Genomic DNA, 26,129 nt, shown 5'->3' with positions numbered 1-26,129 from the left:
TGCACACACCACCGACGATGATCTCAACGGCCTTTTCGGGGTCCAGAACTTCATCCAACGGGCCAACCCACCAAAGCGTGGGAATCGATGCTCTCACTCCCCTCTGGGTCTCATGGGTCTCCCTTTGCAGGAAACTGGGTCTGCCGCGAGTCGATCGACACCGTCTTGTCTACACGGACGGCATGGAGCCTCGAAACACGCCTACCTCCACAAAAAAGTGAGCCTGCCTACCTTGCCTGGGCTTTCTCTATCTCTTTGGAAAAAGGGTCTCTGGAAGTCCCGATTTTTGGATGCGGAGGTGGAGTTCAGGCACTTGGGTTTTTTGAAGCGAAGCAGCGGTGGCCGTTGATTGTCAGCAACGACAAAGACACCGCTCTGTGATCTGTTCTCCACGAAGCCGCGTTTTCGCCCACTTGACACCGGTGCACACAAATGGAGCATCCCTCAACCGTCTCCGCGAATTCGCATTGCAGATAAGTTCTTCACGGAAACAGTCCATCAAAAATCCACTTGGTTCACAGATCCATTGGCTGATCTGGGGATCTAGCCCCGGCGCCGGCCGCTGTGGAGAGGAGTTTGCTTCGCCAAACATTGATACTTGACTCGAACGTCTCAAGAACGTGCCTCGTATCTCTGATCTGATTGACGATGGCGCCGCCTGTGTAGATGCCCGTTCGGTGCACTTCGGAATGGGCTCAAGCTGGGTAGCCTCTCTACTGGCTCAGTCGGTGCTCGGTGGAAAAGGTCGCGTCCGCTACCGCAATGCAATGCCATTTGGCTGGATCCAGCCGCTTCCGTTGGGTCTCTGAGTGATCGACAGCGAAAAACGTCCGCTCGCCAAACAACCACCAGTGCCACGGACACGAGGGCGCAAACAATCAGTAGCCACAGAAACTGAGATGCAGGTGGAAGCAGCCAGCTCATCATCACCTTCGGGATTGCATGCGCAATTCCCATCCAATTGTCGCTCTGGAGTCAAATCCCGGACAACCTTTCTCCGGTATGCTGGCCGCACGCCGTCGAGCCTGCGGTAGCCGTCGACCGCCAGCCGCACGCATCAATCGCCAAGGGACAGCATTGTGCCGCGTACCCGACGCCGACGGCCGTCCTTCGTGCCGGTGGTGTTGCCCTCCGCTATGCGGGATTACGAAAGCCAAGTTGCCGCCGAGAGGTCGGTGGCAGAGGAAAAGGAGAGGCGCCATCGGCGCGGCCAATCCTTCATGTCGCCGCCGGAGTACTTCCTTCACCAAGGGAAGTAAGTCCATTACTTAGTAGGTTTTAGAGCTGAGGTGAGAATGGAGAAGCTGAGCTGCCAAACCGGGCTCGCATCACGGTGTAATCGTCGATCAGAGTAGCTAGCAGCTGGGAGACGGTCGACCTCGGTTCGGCACAGAACTGTTTCGTGTTCAAGACCAAATGGCCGAGTGAGTTTGTGTGTTCGACCATTTTGTCAACATGTGTGTGTGCGTGTGTGCTCGTGCTGGCCGCGACTTGATCAACAAGTCAGGAGCGTGACCTTCCTTCACTTTGTTAGTCGGAGAAAATCGGCCCCACTTGAAATAGCGGCACGGCCTGCACCGGACGGTCCATGGACCTCTCTTTTTCGTCCTCGTGCATGCGAAACCCCATGGAGAAACTGTATGTGTATGTTGCCAAAAGGGGCGAACGAATGCAACATTTGACACACCTTTTCCCAGCTGCCCACGGGGTAGTAACGGGGTGCCTCTGGAGCAATTTAAGGGGAACCTGGTGGTAAGCAGTCAGCGGGAAGGATAGCCTTCCATCGGGGGAATGGTGTCGGGAGTGAGGCCTCCAACGCAAGTGTGCAAAATATAGTGAGCGATTTGCAGCTTGTAATGTCGCTGCCGGATAATGTACCGCTGCCCGAACAAGAGGCATTTATGTTATCGGGCCGTCCCAAGCGGCGACTGCGCGTGTTATTTCCATTCAAGCATACAAGTTCGAAGGCAGCATCGCATGAAATCGTGGCAAAACAGGCAGCCGATATCCTCTCGGCGAGGCGGGCGAGGCGGGCGAGGAGTCCTCCAGCGTTCTGAACCTGTCAACAAGTCGATGGCAGTGGAAAAGTCTGCACCTCAAAAGTCCGCCTCGGGGTACTTCTTAGATGAGTCTCGCATCGGAACTGACAGTGCCAGCGACAAAATCCAGCATCTGGAGGGGATGCTGGTGAAATTGCCATGGGCAATGATAAGAAAATGCATGTGCTAAACCAACAGACATGGAGCATCCACCATGACCGCGGCAAACGCGTATCCCACACCAGTCCCAGCTCGGAGGTCGCTTGACCAGCGAGGCTTCTCCTAGTCAGGTCCTCATATGAAATCCACCATCCATAACGACACTCTGTTGATCCATCACCATCTTGAGGAACATCTGGGGTTACCCACTAGCGGTTGTCAACGACTCAAGCAGATGCTTTGACCACCGTTTATCATGTGGGATAGACGCGATTGAATGAGGAAGGGTAAGCGTAACAATGGCCGACATATTCTATAGAGGCAGTATCTCCTGAATATCTCTCATGGACGTGATCATCGATACCTAATGCTCGGAGATTGTGGCAGCCGTGAGGCAGATTAGCCGCGAGGAAACCAATCGGTCTTTGAAACCGGAACGCAAGTTCGTGAGTTGTTGCGGTGAACGATGTCAGGCTTTAGACGGAACCGGGCATACTGCTCCGCAGCTTTCAAACTCACGATAGCTTGATGCGCTGTTTGTTGCCAATGACGTGCTACCTGGACGAAGGCTGTTTGGTCATATCGTGAGGCCCCATCTGCCGTAGCCGAATTGCGTCGAGGAATGACGGGTCCATTCAGTTTCTGACAAACTTCAACCTGGCTGACCGTGATCCAAGTGCTAACGGGCCTGCCAGGGTCTCTTGAGTAAGATCACACCCAGGGGTTTCGTAGCGTAAGTATTGCGACATAAGTGGAGGCTGAGGGTGAATCAAGAGACCCTTGGTGCCTAGGATTTCCCTGTGCAGCGAGGTTGAGGCCATATCGGCGAATCAAAATGCTCCGCTGGCGTCTTTGTGGGAAGGGTTCGTGGGGCCTGACATGGGGCTGGGGTGTGGGTGCATGAAAATGACGCATGCCAAGAAACCAGTGAAGAGACTTGGTGTTGAACTCTGCATCGTGCTGAGTCCGCTCGGGTCCCCGTCTTGAGTTCTAGCCATTCAGAAAGCGTGGAGACATCTGCGGACGTCGTTTTCTCGTGGAGTAATCTGCTGGAAACCGCAGTGCGGCGGAGTCAGGGACAGCGTTCGATTGGCCGGTCATGAACGAAGCTCTTCTTGGTGAGATTGTGAGATTGCTGGGATGTGTCCTCTTTGCCGCTGGGCGCCGGTTTGCTCAAGTTAATTGGCTCAGGGTGAAGGCGCCTGAAGCGCCCAATTGTGGACTGTCGAGTACTATCGGACCAGTACCTTGAACTACCCAATCTGGCTGTGGGTGAGTGTTACCAATGCCAATATGACCGAGAGACCTTATCTTTTCGAGGAACACGATCTCGGGACCAACTATCGTGGGCCATCACACACGGGATCGTGCTTCTCGCGGGGCTCACGGGTGTCGTGGTTGACGGCCGGCAAACGTTAGTAGGGGGCATCAGACGGCGTGTCATAAGCTCAGCGTCGGTAGACTGCTTTCTGGAAGCATCTCGACGTCATTCCGTCGCTCGAGACTCGCTCTGCATTGTTGCAGTAACGTCTCTTGACTGGACCGGGGTTGGTAGCACAGGCGCCGTGCAGTGCAGAGTGCAATGCAGGACGCGGTGCAAAACGCATGTCTTGTTTTCAGACGGACAAGGTTAAGCGTGATATGGCACAGGATGGCTGGTGAGGCTACTGCGGTCTAGAGGCTCTAGTTGAGGTGATGACCCTGAGGGTTGATCGGCGCGGGGACTACCTGTCGTGGTCATGACGATGGCGATCGGGAGCGATGTCATCGGCGGCCAGCGGGCGGGAATAGCCAGGGCCCGGCGCAACCTCTGACAAGAGTCCGAACTCTCTGACCTCTTACTGATGGTGTCGCTGCTTGGGATGGTTGGGGATTTGGTGATTGGCGGACCAGACCCCGAGGAGAGAAGAGCCCGAGCCACAGGTTGCGATGACGACGATGCGGGATCCTAAACTTCGTGTGTTGTGTTTGTTTGTGCCTCACTTGGTCGTCCCATCACTGTAGGTATGATGCGAAGGGAACATCAGTGAGGTTGCAGGGTGACAGCCGTCGTGCATCGGCATCGAGGCAGCGTACATGTCGCAGCGAAAGGCTCGAGCATCGCGGTGGTGAGAAGAACGGAAGGCAGAAGAATCAGGTATTTCGTCTGAGGTTGGTCCAGAATATGGTGGGAAGAAAGCGTGGTAGACAAGGTTCAAGGCCCAAGCTGGGGAAGAGTTCAAGGCAACGAAGGTCGATCTGGGGTGGTGTCGCGGATGGTGGTGATGGTGGTGATGAAAAGGCTTAAGAAAGCCAATCGCGGGCATCTGCAATGCAGAGACAGGCCAGAGCCTCCTTGCGAGAAACGAGCAGGCGGCCAGTAGGAGGGCAGCCACAGTCAGCCCGAGGGGGAGGGAAGGCAGCCTTACCATGTGCCAAGGACGAACGAACGAAGCCTTGAAGCCTTGCGGGTAGCATCAACGGTGGTGAAACTCGGTCAGCCTGCTGTTAGATTGTTGAGGGAGGGTGTCGTGTCACCACGGCGCCGGTTAAGGTGGTGTTCTGACCGTGGCTACTCCCGTCTGAGGGGGAAAGCATGTTTGACGACGGCGCTGACTGTTCCAATTGCATGCTGGGGTGAGACGATGGCTGGAAGTGCAGTGGACGGGAGAGATAAGGCGTGCGCTCTGGTCAGACTCGGATGAAGCGTACAAGACGCCTCGCCGGTGTCACTGGAGAGAGACGATGGTGATGCGTTTGACAGCGGCGCTTTCCAGGTCCCGCCGATGGAAGTCGCGGGTGGGCATTTCCTTCCTCATCGGGCAGTCTTTGTCCCAGTCAAAGTCGGCGGGCGCGGGCGGGGACGGGAATTTCGGGCCTTGAGACTGGAAACTGCGCCTGGAAGGTGGACACCTCGCACCGCACCGCAAACGGAAGCTTCGGGTGCGCCGTGAGACTGCGAGTCCCACCTGCCTCCTGCCGTCTCAGGAAGAAGTCGGGAAAGGGAAAGCACGCACCAACTGCCTTGCCTTCGTGCCTTCCCACTGCTTAAAGTTCCTCAGGCAGCAAGGACATGGGCATGACATTACGGGCCGTCGTCTCGCGGGCACTTGCTCACGATTCGAAAACGTCGATTATTCGTCGATTTGTATCTCCACTCCACCAAATGGGTGGCAGGTACAACCCATATCCACGACCCGACGAATGGTCGATAAACAGACGTTGGACCCGATGGCCACGGACCCCACCGAGAACACAGTATTGGGTCCGGTGGAGGTGTCCTTCTGCCCTGCGCAACGTGGAGAAGTACAAGTTCTAGCACTTTCGAGAGGTCTCGCCCATCGCCAGGTACCTCATCCTCCGAAAAGCATGGGGAGCATCGTGAACTGGAATTCTGGCTTCAAGGCCCGCCGACGGGACGCAATCGCCATCGTATCGGTGACACAACGGAAACCAGGGTCAACACCAAATGCACAATCTTGTGGCAGAATGGGAGTGGCCGCAAATACCCATCATCCTTTCGCCATTTCTTCTCTTCCAACCGCGCGGGGCACCCTGACCTGCAAGCCCAACCACTCATCGCCGCAGCAATACCGCCAGATCGAGGCTCATCTCGGGCTCAGCAAGGACCAAATCTCATTGTCTGGTTGTTGTCGGTGGTCTTTGCTTGGTCATGAACTTGCAGCAAACTGCACCCTCCCTGCAGGTGTTCGTCGGCGAACAGTGCCCCAATCAGCAACCGGAGGCTCTCCACCAACGAACTACACTCACTATCGGACTATCACACAATGTACCTCGCCCACGGCATCCACGTCGGCTCGTCAATTTCACAGACTTTGCCCCTTCGTCCGTCCCCGTCTTTCCAGGTCGAATGCAGCTGCGGTGACATTCCACAAGTCGTCTTATCAACACCCGTCAACCACCAGTCCAATGAGCCACAACCCACAACCTGAACCCACCAAACAACCTGCGGTCGAATCCGCAGCATATCCACTTGTCCAGCCATGTCGGTACGGATACGCTACGGATACGTGCCCTACAACTGTCCTGGTATGCCTATTCACCATCTCTCCGAATCTCCGCTGCATCATGCCCGTCTCGTCACCGTCGGCGTCAATAAAGCGAGCAGCTGCGGGGCCTCCTCGCCTGGGCGCCGCGACAGCAAACACCAAAGTGGCGCCATCTCGTCCCCTCCACGAATCAAACCGAAGCGTTTGTGGCGCCCATCCCTGACGGAGCGCTCCTGCGAGCCGACGAACAACCGCCGCCGTAATCACCCCAATCCTCAGATAACCTCCTTCGCGGGAATCCGTCCCGTTTCATGGCTGAAATCAGAGTTGCAACCACCCATCGACACTGAAGAAGACCAGGGGGGGCTGGGCGCGGGGCAAGGCGCAAGCAAGGCGACGCCGAGCAGAATGAGGGGCAGTCTGCCAAAATCAACCGAAGAGGGGCCTTTCACCATTCGCAACACCCATCACTCCATGATCCATGGCACGCACTTGTTGATGTTGATTTGTCCGCAGCCCATCTTCAATGCTCATTCAGCCCGGCGGCCAGGGCAGCCGAGTCACCCCCGCTCATGTTCCGATTAATGGTATACAGACTGCATTTAGCGATTCTCTGACAAGTTTGCGCTTGATTGACGGACGTGGCATCGCATGGTTTCTGGACCAATTTTGTTGCTCGGGTTGCAGGCCGGCCCTTTCGAAAATTACCGCAAGGAGCGTTCAAAGGACGCGATCGTCATTTGACGTTGCGTCCTCCAAATACACTCTGCCAATGCCGCCTTGGCCTCAAATCTTCACCATGGTATCTCGGCGCCTTCGGCGCTCCGTCCGACCATTCATCGTGAGGCGGGCGCAGGGAGATTCAGGAACAGGCCACGGAAGCGCCAGTCCCTGACACCCAATAGTGCGACCTATCGGTAACAGACTGCTGATCCACGATTGCGATTGATTTTCATCCCGATCCGATGCCACGATAACGCACAAAAATCCCTCTACCTCGGCCACTCGCCAGCCATGGCCTTCCCCCTTCATGAGCCAACGTTGATATTGCTCGACACACTGGCCGCCCGCTTTGGATAAGTCCACGCGAGAGACTTGAGGTGGTGCTGGTACTCATGCTATGCCATCAGGTACTGATCATCATTGCGGCCCAGGCCACCACATGTTCCATGTTGCACTCATTTCAGGGTCCTCGTGGTTCCAGACCGGACGGAACCGGCATCGCTTTCATCCACCCATACGCCCGCCCACCCATCAACACCCGGACCACGGGCCCTCGGGAGGGGCAGCAGAGGGGCTGAGGTACTCGGAGCGGGCGTACGGTATATCCTTTCAGTGAAGGATATAGCCATCCCGCAGACAGGCCAGGCATGTCAAGCAAGCAAGCAACGCAGGCGTTCAATCACGGTGATGATCAAGCCAGCGTCAGTGTCTCGGCTGGTCTATTTTGAAGTGATAGTGCGGATATGCTAAGGCCTTGGGCGTTCTGGCATATGCTCCTTGTTGGAGTCATAAGCGATGTGCCACACCACCACTCTCTCACACACGCACTTGAGGCACACCAGCTGCTAAAGCGCTCACCACATGCCATGCTTGTGATTCTTCACGGGTGACCCTTTTCAGCTCGCCTCGCCTCTCTAGGTTGCCATTGCTGTTACTCTCTCTCTGCGCCGGTGGAGCCATTATTTTCTGACGGGCATGAAGATGGAAGAGATCCCACCATCCAGACTGATGGGCACGAGGAAAAGAGAGGCAAGGACCGAACATCAGAAGCAGGCATGTTGCAGCATCAACACGGAAAGCTTGAGATGTCCTTTCCAGCCGTTTGCCAGTACTCAAAATGCAACCACTAAATCTGGTCCAACGACAGTACGAAGGGGCGCCTACCAATACCCACGGCGACCCTACGAAAGGCAGCACGTCGTCGGTTCCCTCGTGCCTTATCCACATCCCCATTCATCCACATCCATCCCATCCCGAACCAACGGAGGAACTGCACCCCTCTTCATTGTGTGTTTCCCGGCTGACACCCCCCTCCCCTCAGTGGAGATGGCGGGCTGTACTGGTGAAAGTACCGGTACAGACCTGTTCAGAGGACACGGCAAGGCTCTTTGACGAAATGCTGCATGCTCGTTGGCCCTACTGCTCAGCGAAGGGCCGCAGTCGAGAGCTAATTCGACGCCGGTCCGTTTCAATGCGGGCAGGGTGACGGGATGAAGGGGAAGAGGCGCGCTGTCTATTCGCGCCAAAGGCAGGAAATAATGGGGATGATGCGGCGTTATGTCATTGCCCTGAGCCATCCCGTCCTTGGTCTGTCCTTGACACGCAGCAGTGAGGGAGGTGTCTGCCTCAGGAGTCAGGGAGTCAGGAGCCAAGGAGCCGGGGTGGTCCCCTCTCTCCCTTCAGTCTCACGCCCCCCGATCCCTCCTTCTGCCCGGTACGTATTCGTACACTGACGTTTACATAGTGGTCATGGATACGTGCTGTCACTGCGACGTATCGCATGGGTCCCCCCCTCCTTTGCATCCACTCCCCTCATGCTTTCCATTTTGAGCCGGTGCCCCCACTGTAAATGAGCCTTTCACACGTCAAGGCCATCCCATGCCGCCTTCTTGTAGTGTAGGCACTCGCACTTGATTACATCGTGGGCGTCCTTCTGTGAAGGCGAAGTCTCCCGAAATATAAGTTTACCTGATTCCCCCGACACTTCTACTTCTTTTCGGAGCATCCCATCAAACCATCACCCAACTTCATTCGATCTCATCCAAACACCATAAACTCTACACACCTACACAAGATTCCTAAGTCGGATTATCTGTACCAACATCTTTATTTCCCCAATACCGCATTATACACACATCCAATATGTCGTCAACAACACAAACCAAGAAGGCCGTCCACTTCGGCGCCGGCAACATCGGCCGTGGATTCGTCGCCTGCTTCCTCCACAACTCCGGCTACGAGGTCGTCTTTGCCGATGTCGCCGATGCTCTCATTAACAAGCTCAACGAGACCCCCTCATATCGTGTGATTGAGGTTGGCGCCGAGGGCACTAACGAGAACGTCATTACAAACTACCGCGCCATCAACTCAAAAACACATGAGGCTGATTTGGTCGAGGAGATCGCCACCGCCGACGTTGTCACCTGCTCTGTCGGCCCGAACATCCTGAAGTTCATCGCCCCTGTCATCGCTAAGGGTATCGACAAGCGACCCAGCAACCTGGCTCCCATTGCCGTCATTGCTTGCGAAAACGCCATTGGTGCTACCGACACCCTTGCCCAGCACATCAAGGACCCCAGGAACACCGCCCCCCACCGTCTTGAGGGCTACCACGAGCGTGCTCGCTTCGCCAACTCTGCCATTGACCGTATCGTCCCTGCTCAGGACCCTGACGCCGGCTTGGACGTTACCCTCGAGAAGTTCTACGAGTGGGTTGTCGAGCGCACTCCCTTCGAGCAGATTCCCAGCATCGAGGGCATCAACTGGGTCGATGAGCTCGCCCCCTTCATCGAGCGCAAGCTCTACACCGTCAACACCGGTCATGCCACTGCTGCTTACCACGGTTACAACCGTAGCAAGCGTACTGTCTACGACGCCCTCCAGGACAAGGCCATCATGGCCGAGGTTCGCAAGGCTCTCGAGGAGACTAGCAACCTGATCATCAGCAAGCACGGCATTGACGAGAAGGCCCAGCGCGAATACGCTGCCAAGATCATTCGCCGCATCGGCAACCCTCATCTCGAGGATGCTGTCGAGCGTGTCGGCCGTGCCCCGCTCCGCAAGCTTAGCCGCAAGGAGCGTTTTGTCGGCCCTGCTGCTGAGCTCGCCGAGAAGGGACAGGACTGCTCCGCCCTCCTCCGTGCTGCGGAGATGGCTTTCCGCTTCCAGGAGGTTAAGGGAGATGATGAGAGCAAGGAACTTGCTCAGATCATGTCTGAGAATGGTCCCGAGGATGTTGTCACCAAGATTTGCGGCATCCACGCTAGCGAGAAGATTCACCCCATGCTTGTCGAGGTTGTCCGCAGGGTCCAGGCTGACAGCGAGGAGTGACTACAAGGTCCTCACCTTTGAGCAATTTTATGATAACGGCATCGGGAATCTTTTGGAGTTTAGCATATCATGGGAATGGCGCGGCGTTTTGGAATACAGGGACATAGAGCCCTTTGGGCGCATCAGTTTTGTTAGTCACTACAACTCATCAGGTTGGTGGCCGAGTCATTAGGACTTGGCATGTTCAATACCAAATTGAATCACAAGATCTCAAAGTAACGTAACTATATATGACAATAGTCTCTCACGTTTGTAAGGTTTGATCTCCTTACTTGGCAATTCACAGGTATTATTTCCTACAGATATGAGTGTCCCTAGCCAGTGCGGTGTAGAAATGTGTGCAAATGAGTAGTACTGGTAGTGTGTGAGTGAAGTTATCGTGAGATTACACAAACGGACATCGCGCCCCAAGACAATAAAAGCGCAGCTGTACTAGGTAAGTGCCCAGCGACAGGTGGTGGCACTGGTACGGCCATTGAACCCTGTGGGGGTAGTGTGGCTGATGCTCGCTCGTCCAAAGATGCTGTGGCTGGTGCTGTCTCTTTTGGTGCGGAACAGTGATAGGGAGCGTGGTGCGTGGCTTGATTGTGATTGCCTTAGGCAAAAGCCACATGTAGTCAGGCACCAATCAGCTCCTGAACTCGCGGTAGGGACACATCTGTTGAAGCTCGAAATACCGACCTGGCCAAAATTGCGACTGCCATAGCTCTGGAAGCCATCAATTCCCACGACACACCACGACACACCTTCCTGCGGCTTCCCAATCCACCTCCGCGACCGGCTTCCAGCAGCCTACTCTAATACACCAACTGCTTACTCGATTTCCACGAAACGCGACACATGAGCCCATCGTGAGAGTCGTCATCAGCGCCGCATATCCCACCCCACTTCGCCTTTCGAGGACAGGATCACCTTTCCCTTCCTCCCTTGCTGGTATCTGTATAGGTGTTCACGATGAAGGTCGACGTCAAGGTACGTCTCATCTCAATCTAATCCCCAGAGCTTTCTCTGTCGCATGGGAATGGCAGCTCCTTGGCAGCGTTCGCGATAGCTCCACAGCTGTCGCCAGTCTGTCATCTCCTGAATAGCTCCAAAACTGACCTCGGCCTCCAGCGTCAATTGTTCGCCCGCAGCGAGCGGGTGAAAGGCATTGACTTCCACCCCCAGGAGCCATGGATTCTCACGACACTTTACAGCGGCCATGTCTACATCTGGTCCTACGAGACCCAGCAGATCGTCAAGACCTTCGAGCTCACCGACGTCCCTGTGCGAGCTGGCCGATTCGTCGCAAGAAAGAACTGGATCGTCTGCGGATCCGATGACTTCCAGATCCGCGTATACAACTACAACACCTCAGAGAAGATTACCTCCTTCGAGGCTCACCCCGACTACATCAGAGCCATCGCCGTCCACCCGACACAACCCTTCGTCCTGACCGCCTCCGATGACATGACGATCAAGCTTTGGGACTGGGAGAAGGGCTGGAAGTGCGTGCAGGTTTTCGAGGGTCACGGCCACTATGTCATGGGCCTGGCCATCAACCCCAAGGACACCAACACCTTCGCGTCCGCCTCCCTGGACCGCACCGTCAAGATCTGGAGCCTCGGCTCCGCGACCCCCAACTTCACCCTCGAGGCCCACGAGGCCAAGGGCGTCAACCACGTCGACTACTACCCTCACTCCGACAAGCCCTACCTCCTGACAACGTCCGACGACCGTACCGTCAAGGTCTGGGACTACACCACCAAGTCTCTGATCGCCACCCTCGAGGGCCACACGAATAACGTCTCTTTCGCGTGCTACCACCCCGAATTGCCAGTTATCATTTCCGGATCCGAGGACGGCACCATTAGGATATGGCACGCCAACACCTACCGTTTCGAGCAATCTCTGAACTACGGCCTGGAGCGCGCATGGTGTGTCTCCTACCAGAAGGGCAAGCAGGGCGTCGCTGTTGGTTTCGATGATGGCGCGGTCGTCGTCAAGCTTGGTCGCGAGGAGCCTGCCGTCTCCATGGACGCTTCAGGAAAGCTCATCTGGGCCCGCCACAACGAGGTCGTTTCGGCCATCATCAAGGGTGGAGGTAGGTTATGGCCATTCTTGGTCTTTGCAATAGTCGCTAACAAACAAGCCTAGATGCCTCTATCAAGGACAACGAGCCCATCTCCCTCCCCGTCAAGGAAATGGGCACTTGCGAAGTGTACCCCTCGACTCTCCTCCACAACCCCAACGGACGATTTGTTGCTGTCTGCGGTGACGGCGAGTACATCATCTACACAGCCCTGGCATGGCGCAACAAGGCTTTCGGTTCTGCATTGGACTTCGTCTGGGCGGCCAAGGAGAACACCAACGACTTCGCCATCCGCGAGTCGGCGACGAGCGTCAAGGTTTACAAGAACTTTGTTGAGAAGTCGGGCGGCCTCGATGTTGGCTTCCAGGCCGACGGCCTCACCGGCGGTGTTCTGCTCGGTGTTAAGGGCCAGGGTGGTATCTCGTTCTTCGACTGGCAAACCGGCGGCCTTGTGAGAAGAATCGAGGTTGAGCCGAGAGAGGTATGTTGGATATGGTTTACGTGTTGCGGACGAATGCTAATAGGCATAGGTGTACTGGTCCGACAGCGGTGAGCTTGTTGCTCTCGCATGCGAAGACACCTTCTACGTCCTCCGCTTTTCACGTGAGGCCTACGTCGAGGGCGTTCAGTCTGGCGAAGCCGATGAGGATGGCGTCGAGGCCGCCTTTGAGGTCATTACCGATATCAACGAGAGGTAGGACGCTCGCTCAACTGGCAATGATCTTAACTGACTTGGTAACAGCGTCCGCACCGGAGAGTGGGTTGGCGACTGCTTCCTCTACACCAACAGCACCAACCGTTTGAACTACCTCGTTGGTGATCAGACCTACACCGTCTCTCACTTTGACCAGTCCATGTACATCCTGGGCTACATTCAGCGCGACTCCAGGATCTACCTTGCCGACAAGGATGTTGCCGTTACCTCATTTGCCCTGTCCCTGCCCGTCCTCGAGTACCAGACTCTGGTCCTCCGTGACGATATGGAGACGGCACAGGAGCTTCTGCCAACAATTCCCGCGGATCAGCTTAACAAGATTGCGCGCTTCTTGGAGGGCCAGGGCCACAAGGAGCTGGCACTGGAGGTCGCGACCGACCCCGAGCACAAGTTCGAGCTTGCCCTTGGTCTGGGCCAGCTTGACACCGCTCTTGAGCTCGCCAGGGAAGCTGACGTCGAGCACAAGTGGAAGACAGTCGGTGATGCCGCTCTTGCAGGATGGCAGGTCGCCGTCGCACAAGAGTGCTTTACTCATGCCAAGGATCTTGGATCCCTCCTCCTGCTCTACTCCTCTACTTCCGACCGCAGTGGTCTTTCAAAACTGGCCGAGCAGGCCCAGGAGGCTGGTGCTCACAACGTCGCCTTCAGTTGTCAATGGCTGCTTGGTGATGTCGCTGGCTGTGTGGAGATCCTCACCAAGACCGGCCGCTTAGCCGAGGCTGTCCTGTTCTCGCAAACATACAAGCCCAGTTTGACGGCAGAGGTTGTCAAGGAGTGGAAGGAGAGCCTCGACAAGGGCAAGAAGGGTCGCGTGTCTAAGATGATTGGCGCACCCGTAGAGGACGAGGAGCTTTTCCCTGAGTGGGATGAGTGGTTGAGGCTCGAGAAGGAGGGCGGCATTGCCACCGAGGTGACTGAGGTCAAGGCGGTCAACGGCACTGAGTCACCCGCAGAACCCGAGGAGGAGGCTGAGGAGGCCGAGGAGGAAGCGGAAGAAGAAGAGGAGGCTGAAGAGGACGACGAGTAGGAAAATTTGTGCTCGGTTGTCTCGAATGAAATTTGATTATAGTAAGGTAAGGGGAACGCAAAAGGCCTAGATGTCGAAGTGTCTGGTCCTGCCTCGACGGGCGTTGACGGTAATGATCATGCCTTGCAAATAAATGGAAGCTGTTTTATGCACCATGTCATCTCCTGTCACACTGTTGGCATGAAAAAGTTGTACATGTATATACGTTGATTGTTACTTGTTCTTGATTCTGAAGATGTGAGACACCTTACAAGGTCAACCGCCCAACGCCGTGTCAATGATTGTACATGTGGCATACTCTAGTAAGTAAGACAAACCTCCCCCGCCGACGCCGTGTTCAAAGCCCAACTCTCAACTCGGTCAAGACCCCAGATGATGGTGAACAGGTGCCTCGCAAACTCGTCCACGTCGGCGGCAGCAGCGTTGCGAAACAAGCCCTCGGAATGGAACGACGGAACGAAGAAGGTCCCATCGCAGCATGTCCCGCCAACACCACCAGTCTGAGTCTCTTCCCGCGTCAAACGCTCGTACGCGTCTTTGTTCCCCGCAGCCAGCTCTCTGCAGAGAGACGCCCATCGCGGGGCGGACGGGGCGTCCCAGAGGCCTGCGCGGGCGGTGAAGAGAGCTCCGCCGGGGCACTCTGACCAGCTTCCTTTGAGGGTGGCGTAGACACCGACGGTGCACGTCACGATGAGCCACGTGCGGCGGACGGATTCCGAGAGGACCCAGAGGTTGTAGGTTGAGAGGTCCGAGTCGTAGGTGTCGTCCTCGTCCCGGGGGTTGTTTCGTTGGGCGGACATGTCGTTGCAGTATTTCGAGACGGGGACAAGGTTCTCCGAGAGGGCGTTGGCGTCGAGGGAGGCCGAGTCCCAGAGCTGTCTGCACCAGAGGGACAGGGTCGGGAGGTGGACCTCGGCGGCGGCGCGTTGGCTTATGGAGCCATCGAAGAGGCGGAGGACGGTGTAGACGAAGAGGGCCTGGACTCTTGCGAGGTGGTCTCGTGTTTCTAGAAGCGGGACGGAGAGGGATGTCTCGTCCGTGACGGGCTGGGATGCCATCATGGCTGTTACCCTCTCGTCGAGGATTCGGTAGACGAAAGCTTCGTTTTGGGGTGTCTTGTGGTGGTACATGGACGCGGAGGTGAAGGCGTCTTGGAGACATGAGGGGAAGTAGTTGCCTTCTGCGTACATGCTACGATGAATGAAGGGGTTGTGGCCGTGCAGGACCCAGCGGTGGACCCAAGTCTGGAGGCCGCGGGTGAAGTTTGTCAGGACCGAGGTCGGGTAGATGTTTCGTGGGGGCGTTGGTAAGTGGTCGATGCGCCATGTCGAAGGGGCGAGGAACCATTTGCTCCGGGCGATGTCTCGTGCGACCGGATCTCTGTCTGTGTCTGAGGTTGTGGTGTTGGGGGCCTGTTGCGGCAGAGGGGCGGATGCTTGTGGGTTGACAGGTGCGGCGGCGGGTTGCGCGGTGTTCACGTCGGAAGGGAGGTTTCCAAAGTCGATCCACGGGTTGCTTCCCAGTCCGATGGATAGAGGACCGGCGTCAAGAGAGAAGAGGTCTGGTGATGCTACCGCCGCCGCAGATGAAACGGCTGCTTCTGAGAGTCCGACGGCTTCGTGGGGCCGGGGCCGTCGGCGCTTGGTGACAGGATAGTGACAGTCGACATCCCGATCGTCGCACCGTGTACACGATGGGAGCCCCTTATCGCAGCGGCGCTTGGATTCAGTGCAGGCTATGCATGCTTTTTGCTTGGAAATGCGCGCCATCGCGCGATGCAATAGAGAAGGATCTCGGGCGGTGCGGATGAAAGCAGAGCCCCGACTGGTATCCGACGGGAAGTGCTCTTGCACGATTGTTTACTCTAGCGGGGTCGTCGTTAACACGAAATAACGTTACTGATGATTGAGAAGCGGGATGGAGGACAAATGTGGCTGTTGCAGCAGAGGCCTGACGTTTGTCAGCTCCGAAGACGTAAGCCGGAGCATTGGCGGTGGGCGCGGCCGATTCGTGCGGGTTTTGCGGGTTTCCGGCGGCAAGTTTGCGGGAATCTTGCGGAAGTTCCGTCGGGTTTCTTGCGGGGCTTGGCGGGAAAGCGGCCGCATGTTCTTACAAAGCTCTTTTTCCAGAGGAACAACCAACCAATTTTTGATGAGTGCTTCCGATGATGACAAAACGGAGCTCACTTGTTGGCGAGCGAATTCTCGCGACGCAAGACGTGATCGTGATCGTGTAGATGGATGATGGCTACAGTCGTTGGTATAAGAGAAGGGAATCTTCAGTTGGCTTCAAGTGAGGGTTCCCGCAACAGTATCAGCGCGCTCAAACTCGATCAATTCGACTACGCAATCGCAGCCAACGCCTTTTAACAAGATTCGACAGCCATGGATACCCTCTTTGCCAAAACCGCCGGTCAAGACGGCAGCACCTTCACCAAGACCACCCACAAGACAACCTATCCGACTATCGACCCTGCTCGCCCAGAGCTGTCTCAAGCCGGTAGGACGGTCGTTATCACCGGTGGCTCCGCTGGAATTGGCTTCTCCATTGCGCAGGGGTTCGCCCAAGCCGGTGCCAAACACATCATCATCCTCGGCCGGCGCCAGAACGTCCTCGACGAAGCCGCATCGCAGCTTCGCAAAGAGTATCCTTCTGTAAAGATCGAGGGCCGCCAATCTGATATAGGCGATCTTGGCGAGACGGATGCGCTTTGGAAGAGCTTCGAGAACCATGGCATCTTTGTTGATGTGCTGGTCCTCAATGCTGCAATTGTTTCGGCTGGTAGCCCCATCCTGGAGCTGGGTCGCGATGAGGTCTGGAGCCAGTACCTTGTCAATGTGCGATCCCACCTCGACTTTACCGAGAGGTTCTACAAACAGAAGGCAGGCGAGAATCGTCAAAAGGTGTGTTTCATGCGACTCCCGGTCAGGTTGGCTTGAATAGTATGACTGACATCAATAACCATGATAGTTCCTCGTCAGCGTCTCAACTGAAGCTACCCATAACTTCCCCAAGGCGGCTCTTTGGCCCGCGTACAGCACGACCAAAAACGCGGGCACCATGCTCCTGCAGAGAATCGCCAATGATACGCCTGTTGAGAAGATGCAAATCATCAACTTCCACCCGGGTGTTGTTTACACGGACATCTTCAAGTCTTATGTTCCCAGAGACATCTATCCATTTGATGATGGTGAGTGGTTCTCATGGGCATTTATGCGACGAAGGAATCCGACTGACTGACTTCCTCGTGTAGAGAAGCTGGGTGGTCACTTTGCTGTGTGGGCGGCTTCAGACGAAGCTCGGTTCCTGCATGGTCGCTTCGTCTGGGCTGCCTGGGATATTGATGAATTGAGAACGGGAGATATCAAGAGAAACATCGAGAACAACCCAGAGTTTCTCAAGGTTGGCATCGTTGGACTGCAACAGTGAGGTATAGTCCTCACTCAGAGATCCTGCAAGTGGGTTTGGTGTATTTCACGCACAGATAGACCCTTTTCTGCTTATTTACCCTCAATAAACGCAATAAGATTCTTGCCTGATTGTAGATAAAGAACTTAATCTTGATGCCTTGTAAGGCGCAGGCTACTTTACACTCGTTCGCCCAGCTGATTGCCGTTTCGGGAAAGCCTCTGAGAAAGGGAATTCGAGGAGTCTCAGCTGACGCCACACAGTCGCTGACCGTTGGGCATATCTGAATGCTTAAATTTGCCAAGAATTTTAGCGCAGGGCTGAACCATTGGTTTAATGCGGTGGCTGAAAAACATCACCCCCAAATTTTTGAAGACATCAGCTGCTGGGCTGACTCTGTCACGGCTTGAACTTCTATCAGCCGAGGAAGACATGAGGAACTGTCAAAGAGGTCAGCGAAGGCGTATTGGTTGAAATTTGTCTGTTATTAGAAGCAACGCGACACATACATACACTACCTAAGGTCAGATGTACCTAGGTTGTCTATTCTGAATCCCATGCTCATCGCATCAAAAGCCAGCCAGGCATATGAGGACGAGCAACGTCCCTTGCGATCCCGTTGCTACGCAGTATCTTCCCCACAGCTCAACTTCTATACTTCTCTTTCTGGCATGAATCAGGACCTTGACACACATCGTCATTTTCCCATAATCGCTCGGCTCTGGGCAGCCGATCTGGTTCACCCCTAGCCCTGATGCCGTCTAGCCTGATAACTAGCTAAGCCACCTCCCCTGAATGCCTCGTCGAAACGACTCTAAACCCTTTAAGCTCATTGCTACTTCACTCAGATTGCTCTTCATGGTAAAGCCAGGCAGAATGGCACGATGAAACATGGAAAAGATCTGCTCTAGCTGAAAGGTTTGGCATCCCCAAGGGAATGGTCGACGGTTGCCTGACATCCGTGTGCACGCCGGTGGCCATGCTAATTCCATCACCACACCAAGGCTATGATCTCTTGACGTTCCTGTCATATTCACAACGCCATCATGTCAGAACTAGACTGCCACTAGGAAGTGCACGTCCTCCATGGCGGCTATCCGGCGCGTCGGAGTTGTCCTGATTTTTGCTGTGTGAAATTAGGCTCCAACGTTGAGGATCAGGGGCACTCATCGTGGATAGAATCTATTTAACTTGAGCGTTGCCGGTCTTCCGTTATGGCTGGTTTCTAATCGTCATCAACTCAGCCCGACAAACATTGCATCTCTCAAACTTCTACTGTCAACGCTCATTAAATCAGTTTCGTTTCCTACAACCCACCTTTCTTCAGTCAAGATGCTCGCCAAGATCACCTTCGTCGCCGCCCTCGCCGGCTCGGCTGTCGCCGTCATGGACGTCCGTCCGGACCGTGTTCGCCGGGATATCCTCCCGCGCCAGACCGACGCTTCGGCCGACCCCTGTCTCAACGCCCTGGCTACCGTCTACTCCAACGCGCCTACGCCTCCCCCCAAGCTCGTTTCCTACGAGATGACAGCCTCGACCCAGACGGACCCTTGCAGCGTCACTGTCCCCTCCGATCTCAGCTCCGACTACGCAAGCTACACCTCTGCAGTCCTCAGCTGGGTCGACGCCAACTCGGCCTCCATCGCCTCTGCCCTTTCTCAGTGCTCCACTCTCACGGACCTCACCACCGAGATTCCCGTCTGCACAGCTACCAGCGCCGGCTCCGGTGGCTCAAAGGCGACGGGCACGGCTGGTGGTTCTGGAGGCACTGGTACCAAGAACGCCGGTCCTCGTGAGACCGGCATGGTTGCTGCTGCTGTCGCTGCCGCCGGCTTTGTTGGTGCAGCTGCTTTCTTGTAGAGACTCAAAGTTGTAATTGTGTCATTTTGGGGCTGGGACTGGCGCAATTCGGACCGTGGATATCAAAATTGTATTTGCTGGTTAAAGTTTGTACATGAATCTATGTCGCTATCAACGACTTGAAGTAAATCCGCCGCCGCTTTTCATCATAACCCGTGAACCGTCTGTGCCTTCTATGGAAACATCATCTCTAAGCGTCATAGGGTCTGACAACCCACGGCGTAGCCTCAGCCAACGCCGTTGTGCACTTGGCCGCCAGGGCTTCCTTGGCCTCAGTGCTGTTGGACGGGATGCAAGGCATGCCAATGCCGCCCTTGATACCGTCGCATAGAATGACAGGCTCGCCGCCACAGGGTGTGGTGATGTTGAAGTTCTTGAACTGGATGTTATCACAAACAGCGTTGGGGTTGGTTGAGCAGGTCAATTTAGCAACGGCACGGCCATACTTGCCGCTGCTATATCCCGAGAAGTTCTCAAACAAGATGTTGGAGATGTTCATCTGCGAAGGGTACTGCTCGCAGACTGAGGCATTGATGTTGAAGTAGCACGAGTCAATGAAGGCCGTGTACTCGTTGTTGGCCTGCCAGAAGTTGCGGAAGGTGACGTTGTCGATGAAACCGTAGCCGACGTTAGGGCCGGCCCAGGTCTTGAGGCGAGCGCCGTGCTGGCCGTTGAGCATCCAGACGTTCTCGATGACGACATCCTTGACGAAGCTCTTCTCGCCGGCGTACTGGCCCAGGGAGCCCATGGATTGGCCGTGAGTACCGTTGCAGTACATGGTGTCAACGTGGATGTTGGTGGCGTTAGACTTGGGCGAGAAGCAGTCGTCGCCGATGTTAACCCAGGTGCGCTCCACGCGGACATCCTCGACATTGAGGGAGTCGAAGAAGTCGGTGTTCTTGGGAAGGGCAGTGGCGTTGTTGGACTCGGCGGTGACAATGACGTCCTTGAAGGAGATATCCTTGGCTGAGGAGGATGTCAGCTGTGTACACACAAGATTCTGTACGGCGCTTTGTGCTTACAAGTCACGACAAAGGTGGTCCAGCAAGGCGAGTCCTTGAGGTGGAGGCCCTCCATAGACAGGCCAGTCGCGTTCTCGGCGTAGAACAGGATAGGACGCAGGTAAGTGTTGTCAGGGTCAAGAATCCTTCGAACTGTCAGCAACCTCGAACGCCTTCGGAGTATAACGCAGGAGACTTACTCAAGACCCGCGAACTCGTTCCACCACCGTTGGCCATTGCCGTTGAGAACACCCTCTCCGTACAGCTTCACCTTGTTGCCACCCCACTTCCAGAACATGATGGAGTTCTGGAAAGGGTGGGTGAAGGCATTCTCCTGCCAGTAGGGAGTGTCGTTGGTGAACTTGATCTCACCCTCCCAGTGAACGTGCACATCATTCAGCCAAGTCAGGTCGAGCGGCTTGCCGATGATGAAAGTCTGGTTGGCGGGGAGGTAGAGCGTGCCGCCGTTGTTGGCCTTCTTCAGACCCTCGACAAACTCATCAGAGATGTCGTCCAGGTCGTTCTTGGAGGCGCGGATGGTGTAGGTCTTGCGGTGGCAGTCCTTTCCGCGCTTCTCGTAAGGGTGCTTCTCGCGAAACTCCTGGATGTTACGAGGAACGCCGGCCGGAAGTTCAATTGCGCTCGAGAGCGCAGTGCCAGCAGCGGCCAAGGTGGCGAGGAGGGATGAGACTCTCATGGCTGCGTGTGGGATTGGACGAGGAGGAGGAAACACACACGTCGAGGAGGGTTGCCAAGTGAGATGCCAAGGGAAAGGGCTGCTCGGGAGAGGTGATCAGCCATCCATTGCAATTCTTGTGAGGCCGAGTCTCTTCATATACTCGAACTGCTTGGCATTGGACCTGCATCGCCAAGCGACGTTGGCACAGCTCTCCTCAATTTCTTTTCCCGCATTTTCAAGAGATCATCATGACCAACACCACCACGACCCCAAACGTGCTGTTTATTTCCCCAAAGTCGGGGTAAGATAGCAGGGGCCGATATGAAGCTAGTCTCGCTTCACCCAGCCATCTGGAAATAACCAAGCGTATGCTGCACGAGGGGAGAAACCACAGCGTTCCATTCCACCTATCATGCCCTTGTTTCTCCTGCCGTTCATCGCCTGCATCAGTCCATCCGCGTAATCAGCAGACCGCTGCACCGGGCCACAGCCCGGCCACGCTTTGGGGGACCAACCGCAACCCCATTGCGGTGTTGTGAGAAGTTGGGGAAGATGGAGAGGGAGGCTTGTTGGCTGAGGTGGATTCGGAGATTGTGCAGGTGGCCTGCATATCGGCTCCAGGGTCGACTGCACCGTCTCTTCCACGCGAGGAAGTGATTGATGGGATTTCTCAACCGCTGTCGCCGGAGAAAACTAGCCGACAATCGGATGCGTTCGACCTGCGCCGCTAGTCTTGATCCCCCGCACGAAGCCCATTTCCCCCAGTGATCCATTTCTTTTTCCACCTGGTAGTCCCCCGCGTCGTGATGTGGAGGATGGCGGTGGATGCATGGCCAAGAAAGGAGATCTCTCCGTGTTGCCGACGCCGCAAAGCTTCACTCACCTTGGCCGCTTGGTGTCTTGGCAGACAATGCCAAGAGGCCTTACGTGAATTATTCCCGGGGCGACGACGTTTTTATAATCTGACGTTCTGTTTCCCAGGTCGCCTGAAAATCTCAGCTCTTGACACAGTGAACTTTGGCGTTTTTGTTGTCCGCTGGCCGTCAATGGGTCACGTAAAGCCCAGGGATGCGCGCGACTTCCATAGTGTTTTTCTTTCTTTTTCTTGGTCAAATTTCTCTAGCAGAAACACAGCGATTTCAACGCCTGTTTACTTTGCCAAATTACCTAGATGTCAAACAGTTGTAAGGCCACTTCATTGAAGGCCATCACTATGATAGAAAACTACGTAATTGGAGCCTTTCAGTGGCCTTCTCGTTTCCACTTCGAGATCTGATGTTCTTGGAACAGCAACCTAGGCTGGAAGACATTACCTAATGTTGTTCGGAAGTAAGCAGAAGATAATTCGGTTATCGTGACATTCGATAAGCAAAGAGGATAAGATCAATCACACAACCAATCAAGGGCGAGGGTAGTCGCTTACTCTTTTCCTTGTCGAGTTCAAAAATCGCTCTTTTTCTCAGCATCACAAGTTTACACATACTAGCGGAGTTTACGCCGGCCTTTTGCCCATAATGGCTCCTTTACAGTTCGTTCGGGTAATCAGAAATGGTGAACTGGAAAGGTTCGCATTTGGCGAAGACTCCGAGACCGGCGAAAAGCATGACGAGCGCTGCGTTTACCCGGAGGAATGTTTGGTCTTGTCAAAGTTGCGGGAAAATATTGCCGACGAGGAATTTGGATATCGCTACAAGGTGTTGTGGGATGGGATCGCTGCATTTCTGCAGCCCAGTGACCTCTCAAATGCTGACAGCATTTACGTTTACTTGGTGCAAATTGATCGAGGGCCATTATTTGCCGGCGTACGCTACAGATCTGAGGGGTCTTCAGGGCTTGAGTCTGGAGGCCTCGCCCTTCAGTTCTACTTGCCACTTGATACTCCTTGTAAGTCATTCATAAGTCGAAAGCCATCTGAGCTATATGAATTCAACTTAAACGTCATGAGTTCTGACTTGCGTAAGATGGCAATAACTTTCCATGGCCCGGTGTCGGAAGGGCGTACGACATATCTGAATCCCACACGTCTTCGATGCTTGAGCTTGCCAAATTGTGGCTACATGAATGCACCTCGGGGACCGGTAAACATGTCAAGTGTCCTTCTTCAATCGGGATGCCTCCGTTGCCTCCCCGAGTTATAGATGTGGGGTCCTCGTGTGCAGACGCCTACTTATAATTGCCAAGTCCGGGAGAAAGAGGGCGTTACGTTGCCTTGAGTCACTGCTGGGGCGGCGTATCACCATTGATAACCACTCTCTCTTGCTTTGACAAGTTTCGGGTCACATTTCCGCAGCCAATTCCCCAGACATTTGCCGATGCCATGGATGTCACAAGAAGACTAGGCTACAAATATCTTTGGATCGACTCACTCTGCATCATTCAAGATTGTGAGACCGATTGGGGAAAGCATGCCACTCGGATGAACTACATTTATTCCCAGGCCCATTTTACGATCAGTGCCGATGGTGCACAGGATAGCTTGGCTGGCTTTCTCCACCCGCAAAATAAGAGACGGGAGACTATCGCCATCCAGTGCAAGACGTTTACCACAAATCCTCTGAGAGAAGAGCGAACGCACATTGTTCACGTCCGTCAGAGAGGACCCTTGGCATACCAACTCCCGTATCATGACTTTTTTCCGGGCTATCCATGGAAGAGGAATTCGTCAGCTTCTGTTCTTAAATAATTTGCCTGCCGACAGCCCACAGGTGTGGGATCCCAACTTTCGCACAATGCGCAGCAAGCTTTCGACAAGAGCATGGGCATTCCAAGAGAGGCTTCTTTCTCCTCGGACTCTCCACTTTGCTCCGTCAGAGATGGCCTGGGAGTGCCGCTCTATTTGCAGCTGTGAGTGCTCGGCAACGAATGAACCGAGGACTATTCTTGCGCGCAGTCTTCTGAAAGGATCCAAGGCTCTTGATCTCGCGCCTGTCGATAAAAAGGGCCCTCAATCCGCTTATAACATCGAGGCAGCTTGGCGCGGAGATATTGTAGAAGAGTTCACGAGGCTGCATTTGACAAGACCAAATGACAGGCTGCCTGCCTTGGCTGGGTTGGCTGCGCGAGCAGCAAAATCGACACCTGGAGATCAGTATATGGCTGGAGTCTGGCGCAAAAGCCTCGCCGCTGATTTGTTGTGGCACACGACCGGTGAACGTGCAAGTTGTCGTATGTCAAGGGACAATATGCCGACCTGGTCCTGGGCATCGGTAACTGGGGAAGCACATTATCCTCTGCAGAGGTACAGCCTGGCGTGGTACAACAGACGAGACCCCGAACCAAATACTCTCCCATTGATGAGAGTTCTGAGAACTCAGTATACCGCGAACCCCAAGTCCGTCTTTGCCTCGGGCCCCAGGTTGCCAGCCTCGATTACACTGTGGGGATATCTTCTCAAAGTGAAAGGTTTCCGAAGATTGAGTAGTTACCAGTATGAGATTCGGTGGCCTGCCGGGGTAAACCTGCACCCGAACACGGTTGTAGCTGCCGATGTCCACTGTGGTAACTCAACAAATGTGGATGCATGCACGGAAGAAACCTCAAGTTATGATAACATTTCGGAGGCGCTCTCGAAGCAAAGGGATTTGTTCGTTCTGGTGGGATACATAGACAAAGGAGAAGTTTTCGGATTACTTCTGGTTCGATGTCTATCAAGACGTTCCGTTGTCCCTTCATTTGAAAGGATCGGCTGCGTAAACGGGACATTCAATGAACGACAGACTTTCTTGGAACGTCACTCAAACGGCGTTGTCGATTTTGGGCCAACAGATGAGTGGGCTGATCAAAAAGTCACACCCTCAAAGTTTGCATCATTCCTGGGCGGCAGAGGTAAATCGCTGTTGAACATATGGTGATTATTATCTTCGAGAATACCTATAAAACCATTCACAACTCTCGTTTGCTTGCATAAGCCAAGGGTTCAAAATCAAATATACATATGTCCCTTCTGTATCAAAAATTTATACATGAGTAGCCCGAACACGTAGCCATCGAACCTAGGTATGTAACCATGCAAACACCAAACTCACTATATGTATATATACAGGTCTTCAGTCTAGCTCGTACTATAAGCACCCCGCTATCTAAGCTGAACAAGCAATCCCCTCGAACTGCTCAATATCTTTTCCACATTAAGCTCCTGGATTCTTAGCGGTACCATTTTTGTTGTTTTGAGTGCAGACTGCCGTTGCCAACAGCAGCCATGCTGGCGTAGAGGAACGACGCGAGACCCGACTGACGCGCTAGGGTAGCACACTGCGTGAAGTTTGCGCAGTTCATGTGCATGGCGGTTGTACACCCGTACGAAGTGTAGTCTTCGAGGGAGCGGACGTCGGTCAAATGGACGTGATTGTCGATTAAGCCAGGAATGAGGAACTTGCCGGTTCCGTTTACAATCGTCTTCGCCCCGGCGCAACGGCCGAAGCCAATGATGTGCCCATCATCGAGACAAACAGTTTGGGGCTTTCCGAATTTTCTCCCGTTAAAAACCTGAATGTCTTGAATAGCAGTTTTGGTGCTATTCGTCGGCATGGACCGCCTGACATTGTTGATGGATGGTGAGGAGTGCTCGTCGTCGTTCAAGTGGAAAGGGCATGCTTCACCACCAGCTAATAGCTGCGAGGCCGCAAAAATAGAGGTAAGTGTGGTAATTCTCATCTTGTAAGTGTTCGATCTGAAATGTTGATTGAGGTTAAGCGAGTAAGTGCTGATGAGTTCTTCCTGCCAAGAGCTAAGCTTGGCATCATATATACAGTCTTGATATCCTCAAGCGCCGTTGTTGACGGCATCTTGCATCTCCGTGCAGTCGTGCGGTTAATTCCGATTCATTCTGAAGGATCGAAACTCTCCAGTGATCATTGCCAAAGCCATTACGCGGCAGGCTGATGTTCTCAGCCCTAGGCTGAATACCGCACAGCCACAGCCAGATCGTCGCATAGTAGCCTAATTTGATCTAGCAACGACGACATCATAGTCCTTGAGCCTTTCATTTCCAATTTAGCGGCGGCGCAAGGTTCAATCGGGCCCGAGAGTATGCAACGGTCCTCTCATCCTTCGGAGTTCAGCGCTTATGTTCGGGGCTAGTGAGGCGCTATGCGATCATCAGATGTCAGTGGTTGCAGTAGTCCACAAT

At 54.6% G+C, this 26,129-nt stretch overlaps 8 protein-coding genes across 8 annotated transcripts; 5 read left to right on the top strand and 3 right to left on the bottom strand.

Annotated features, from left to right (window-relative positions):
• Positions 1 to 9,052: 9,052 nt before the first annotated feature.
• Positions 9,053 to 10,240, top strand: CGGC5_v016455 (Mannitol-1-phosphate 5-dehydrogenase; the record flags this gene model as incomplete). The annotated part of the gene is made up of 1 exon (XM_032021917.1): positions 9,053 to 10,240. The coding sequence occupies one exon, from the start codon at positions 9,053 to 9,055 to the stop codon at positions 10,238 to 10,240; it is 1,188 nt and encodes a 395-aa protein (XP_031893266.1).
• Positions 10,241 to 11,194: 954 nt separating this feature from the next.
• Copb2 (Coatomer subunit beta') lies at positions 11,195 to 14,053 on the top strand (the record flags this gene model as incomplete). The annotated part of the gene is made up of 5 exons (XM_032021804.1): positions 11,195 to 11,212; positions 11,354 to 12,323; positions 12,377 to 12,792; positions 12,842 to 13,005; positions 13,054 to 14,053. The coding sequence occupies 5 exons, from the start codon at positions 11,195 to 11,197 to the stop codon at positions 14,051 to 14,053; spliced, it is 2,568 nt and encodes an 855-aa protein (XP_031893265.1).
• Positions 14,054 to 14,352: 299 nt separating this feature from the next.
• On the bottom strand, positions 14,353 to 15,822 carry gsfR2-2 (Transcription factor gsfR2; the record flags this gene model as incomplete). Its single annotated transcript, XM_032021691.1, has 1 exon — positions 14,353 to 15,822. The coding sequence occupies one exon, from the start codon at positions 15,820 to 15,822 to the stop codon at positions 14,353 to 14,355; it is 1,470 nt and encodes a 489-aa protein (XP_031893268.1).
• A 615-nt stretch (positions 15,823 to 16,437) lies between these two features.
• Positions 16,438 to 17,482, top strand: citE-3 (Short chain dehydrogenase citE; the record flags this gene model as incomplete). Its single annotated transcript, XM_032021579.1, has 3 exons — positions 16,438 to 16,956; positions 17,024 to 17,243; positions 17,307 to 17,482. 3 exons carry the CDS (start codon positions 16,438 to 16,440, stop codon positions 17,480 to 17,482), a joined length of 915 nt encoding a protein of 304 aa, XP_031893267.1.
• Positions 17,483 to 18,793: 1,311 nt separating this feature from the next.
• CGGC5_v016451 (uncharacterized protein) lies at positions 18,794 to 19,321 on the top strand (the record flags this gene model as incomplete). Its single annotated transcript, XM_032021466.1, has 1 exon — positions 18,794 to 19,321. The coding sequence occupies one exon, from the start codon at positions 18,794 to 18,796 to the stop codon at positions 19,319 to 19,321; it is 528 nt and encodes a 175-aa protein (XP_031893605.1).
• Positions 19,322 to 19,511: 190 nt separating this feature from the next.
• On the bottom strand, positions 19,512 to 21,019 carry pgxB-1 (putative exopolygalacturonase B; the record flags this gene model as incomplete). Its single annotated transcript, XM_032021355.1, has 3 exons — positions 19,512 to 20,287; positions 20,344 to 20,468; positions 20,523 to 21,019. The coding sequence occupies 3 exons, from the start codon at positions 21,017 to 21,019 to the stop codon at positions 19,512 to 19,514; spliced, it is 1,398 nt and encodes a 465-aa protein (XP_031893606.1).
• A 1,496-nt stretch (positions 21,020 to 22,515) lies between these two features.
• Positions 22,516 to 23,174, top strand: CGGC5_v016449 (uncharacterized protein; the record flags this gene model as incomplete). Its single annotated transcript, XM_066153520.1, has 3 exons — positions 22,516 to 22,885; positions 22,963 to 23,079; positions 23,161 to 23,174. 3 exons carry the CDS (start codon positions 22,516 to 22,518, stop codon positions 23,172 to 23,174), a joined length of 501 nt encoding a protein of 166 aa, XP_066007150.1.
• A 1,970-nt stretch (positions 23,175 to 25,144) lies between these two features.
• On the bottom strand, positions 25,145 to 25,654 carry CGGC5_v016448 (uncharacterized protein; the record flags this gene model as incomplete). Its single annotated transcript, XM_032021242.2, has 1 exon — positions 25,145 to 25,654. One exon carries the CDS (start codon positions 25,652 to 25,654, stop codon positions 25,145 to 25,147), a length of 510 nt encoding a protein of 169 aa, XP_031893601.2.
• Positions 25,655 to 26,129: the final 475 nt, after the last annotated feature.

Source organism: Colletotrichum fructicola (assembly GCF_000319635.2).
Source record: "Colletotrichum fructicola Nara gc5 chromosome Unknown KSG_Nara_v1_contig10, whole genome shotgun sequence".
In the NCBI taxonomy this organism is placed as follows: domain Eukaryota; kingdom Fungi; phylum Ascomycota; class Sordariomycetes; order Glomerellales; family Glomerellaceae; genus Colletotrichum; species Colletotrichum fructicola.
Note: the sequence above shows the minus strand (reverse complement) of the source record. Positions and strands in the feature narration are given on the sequence as shown.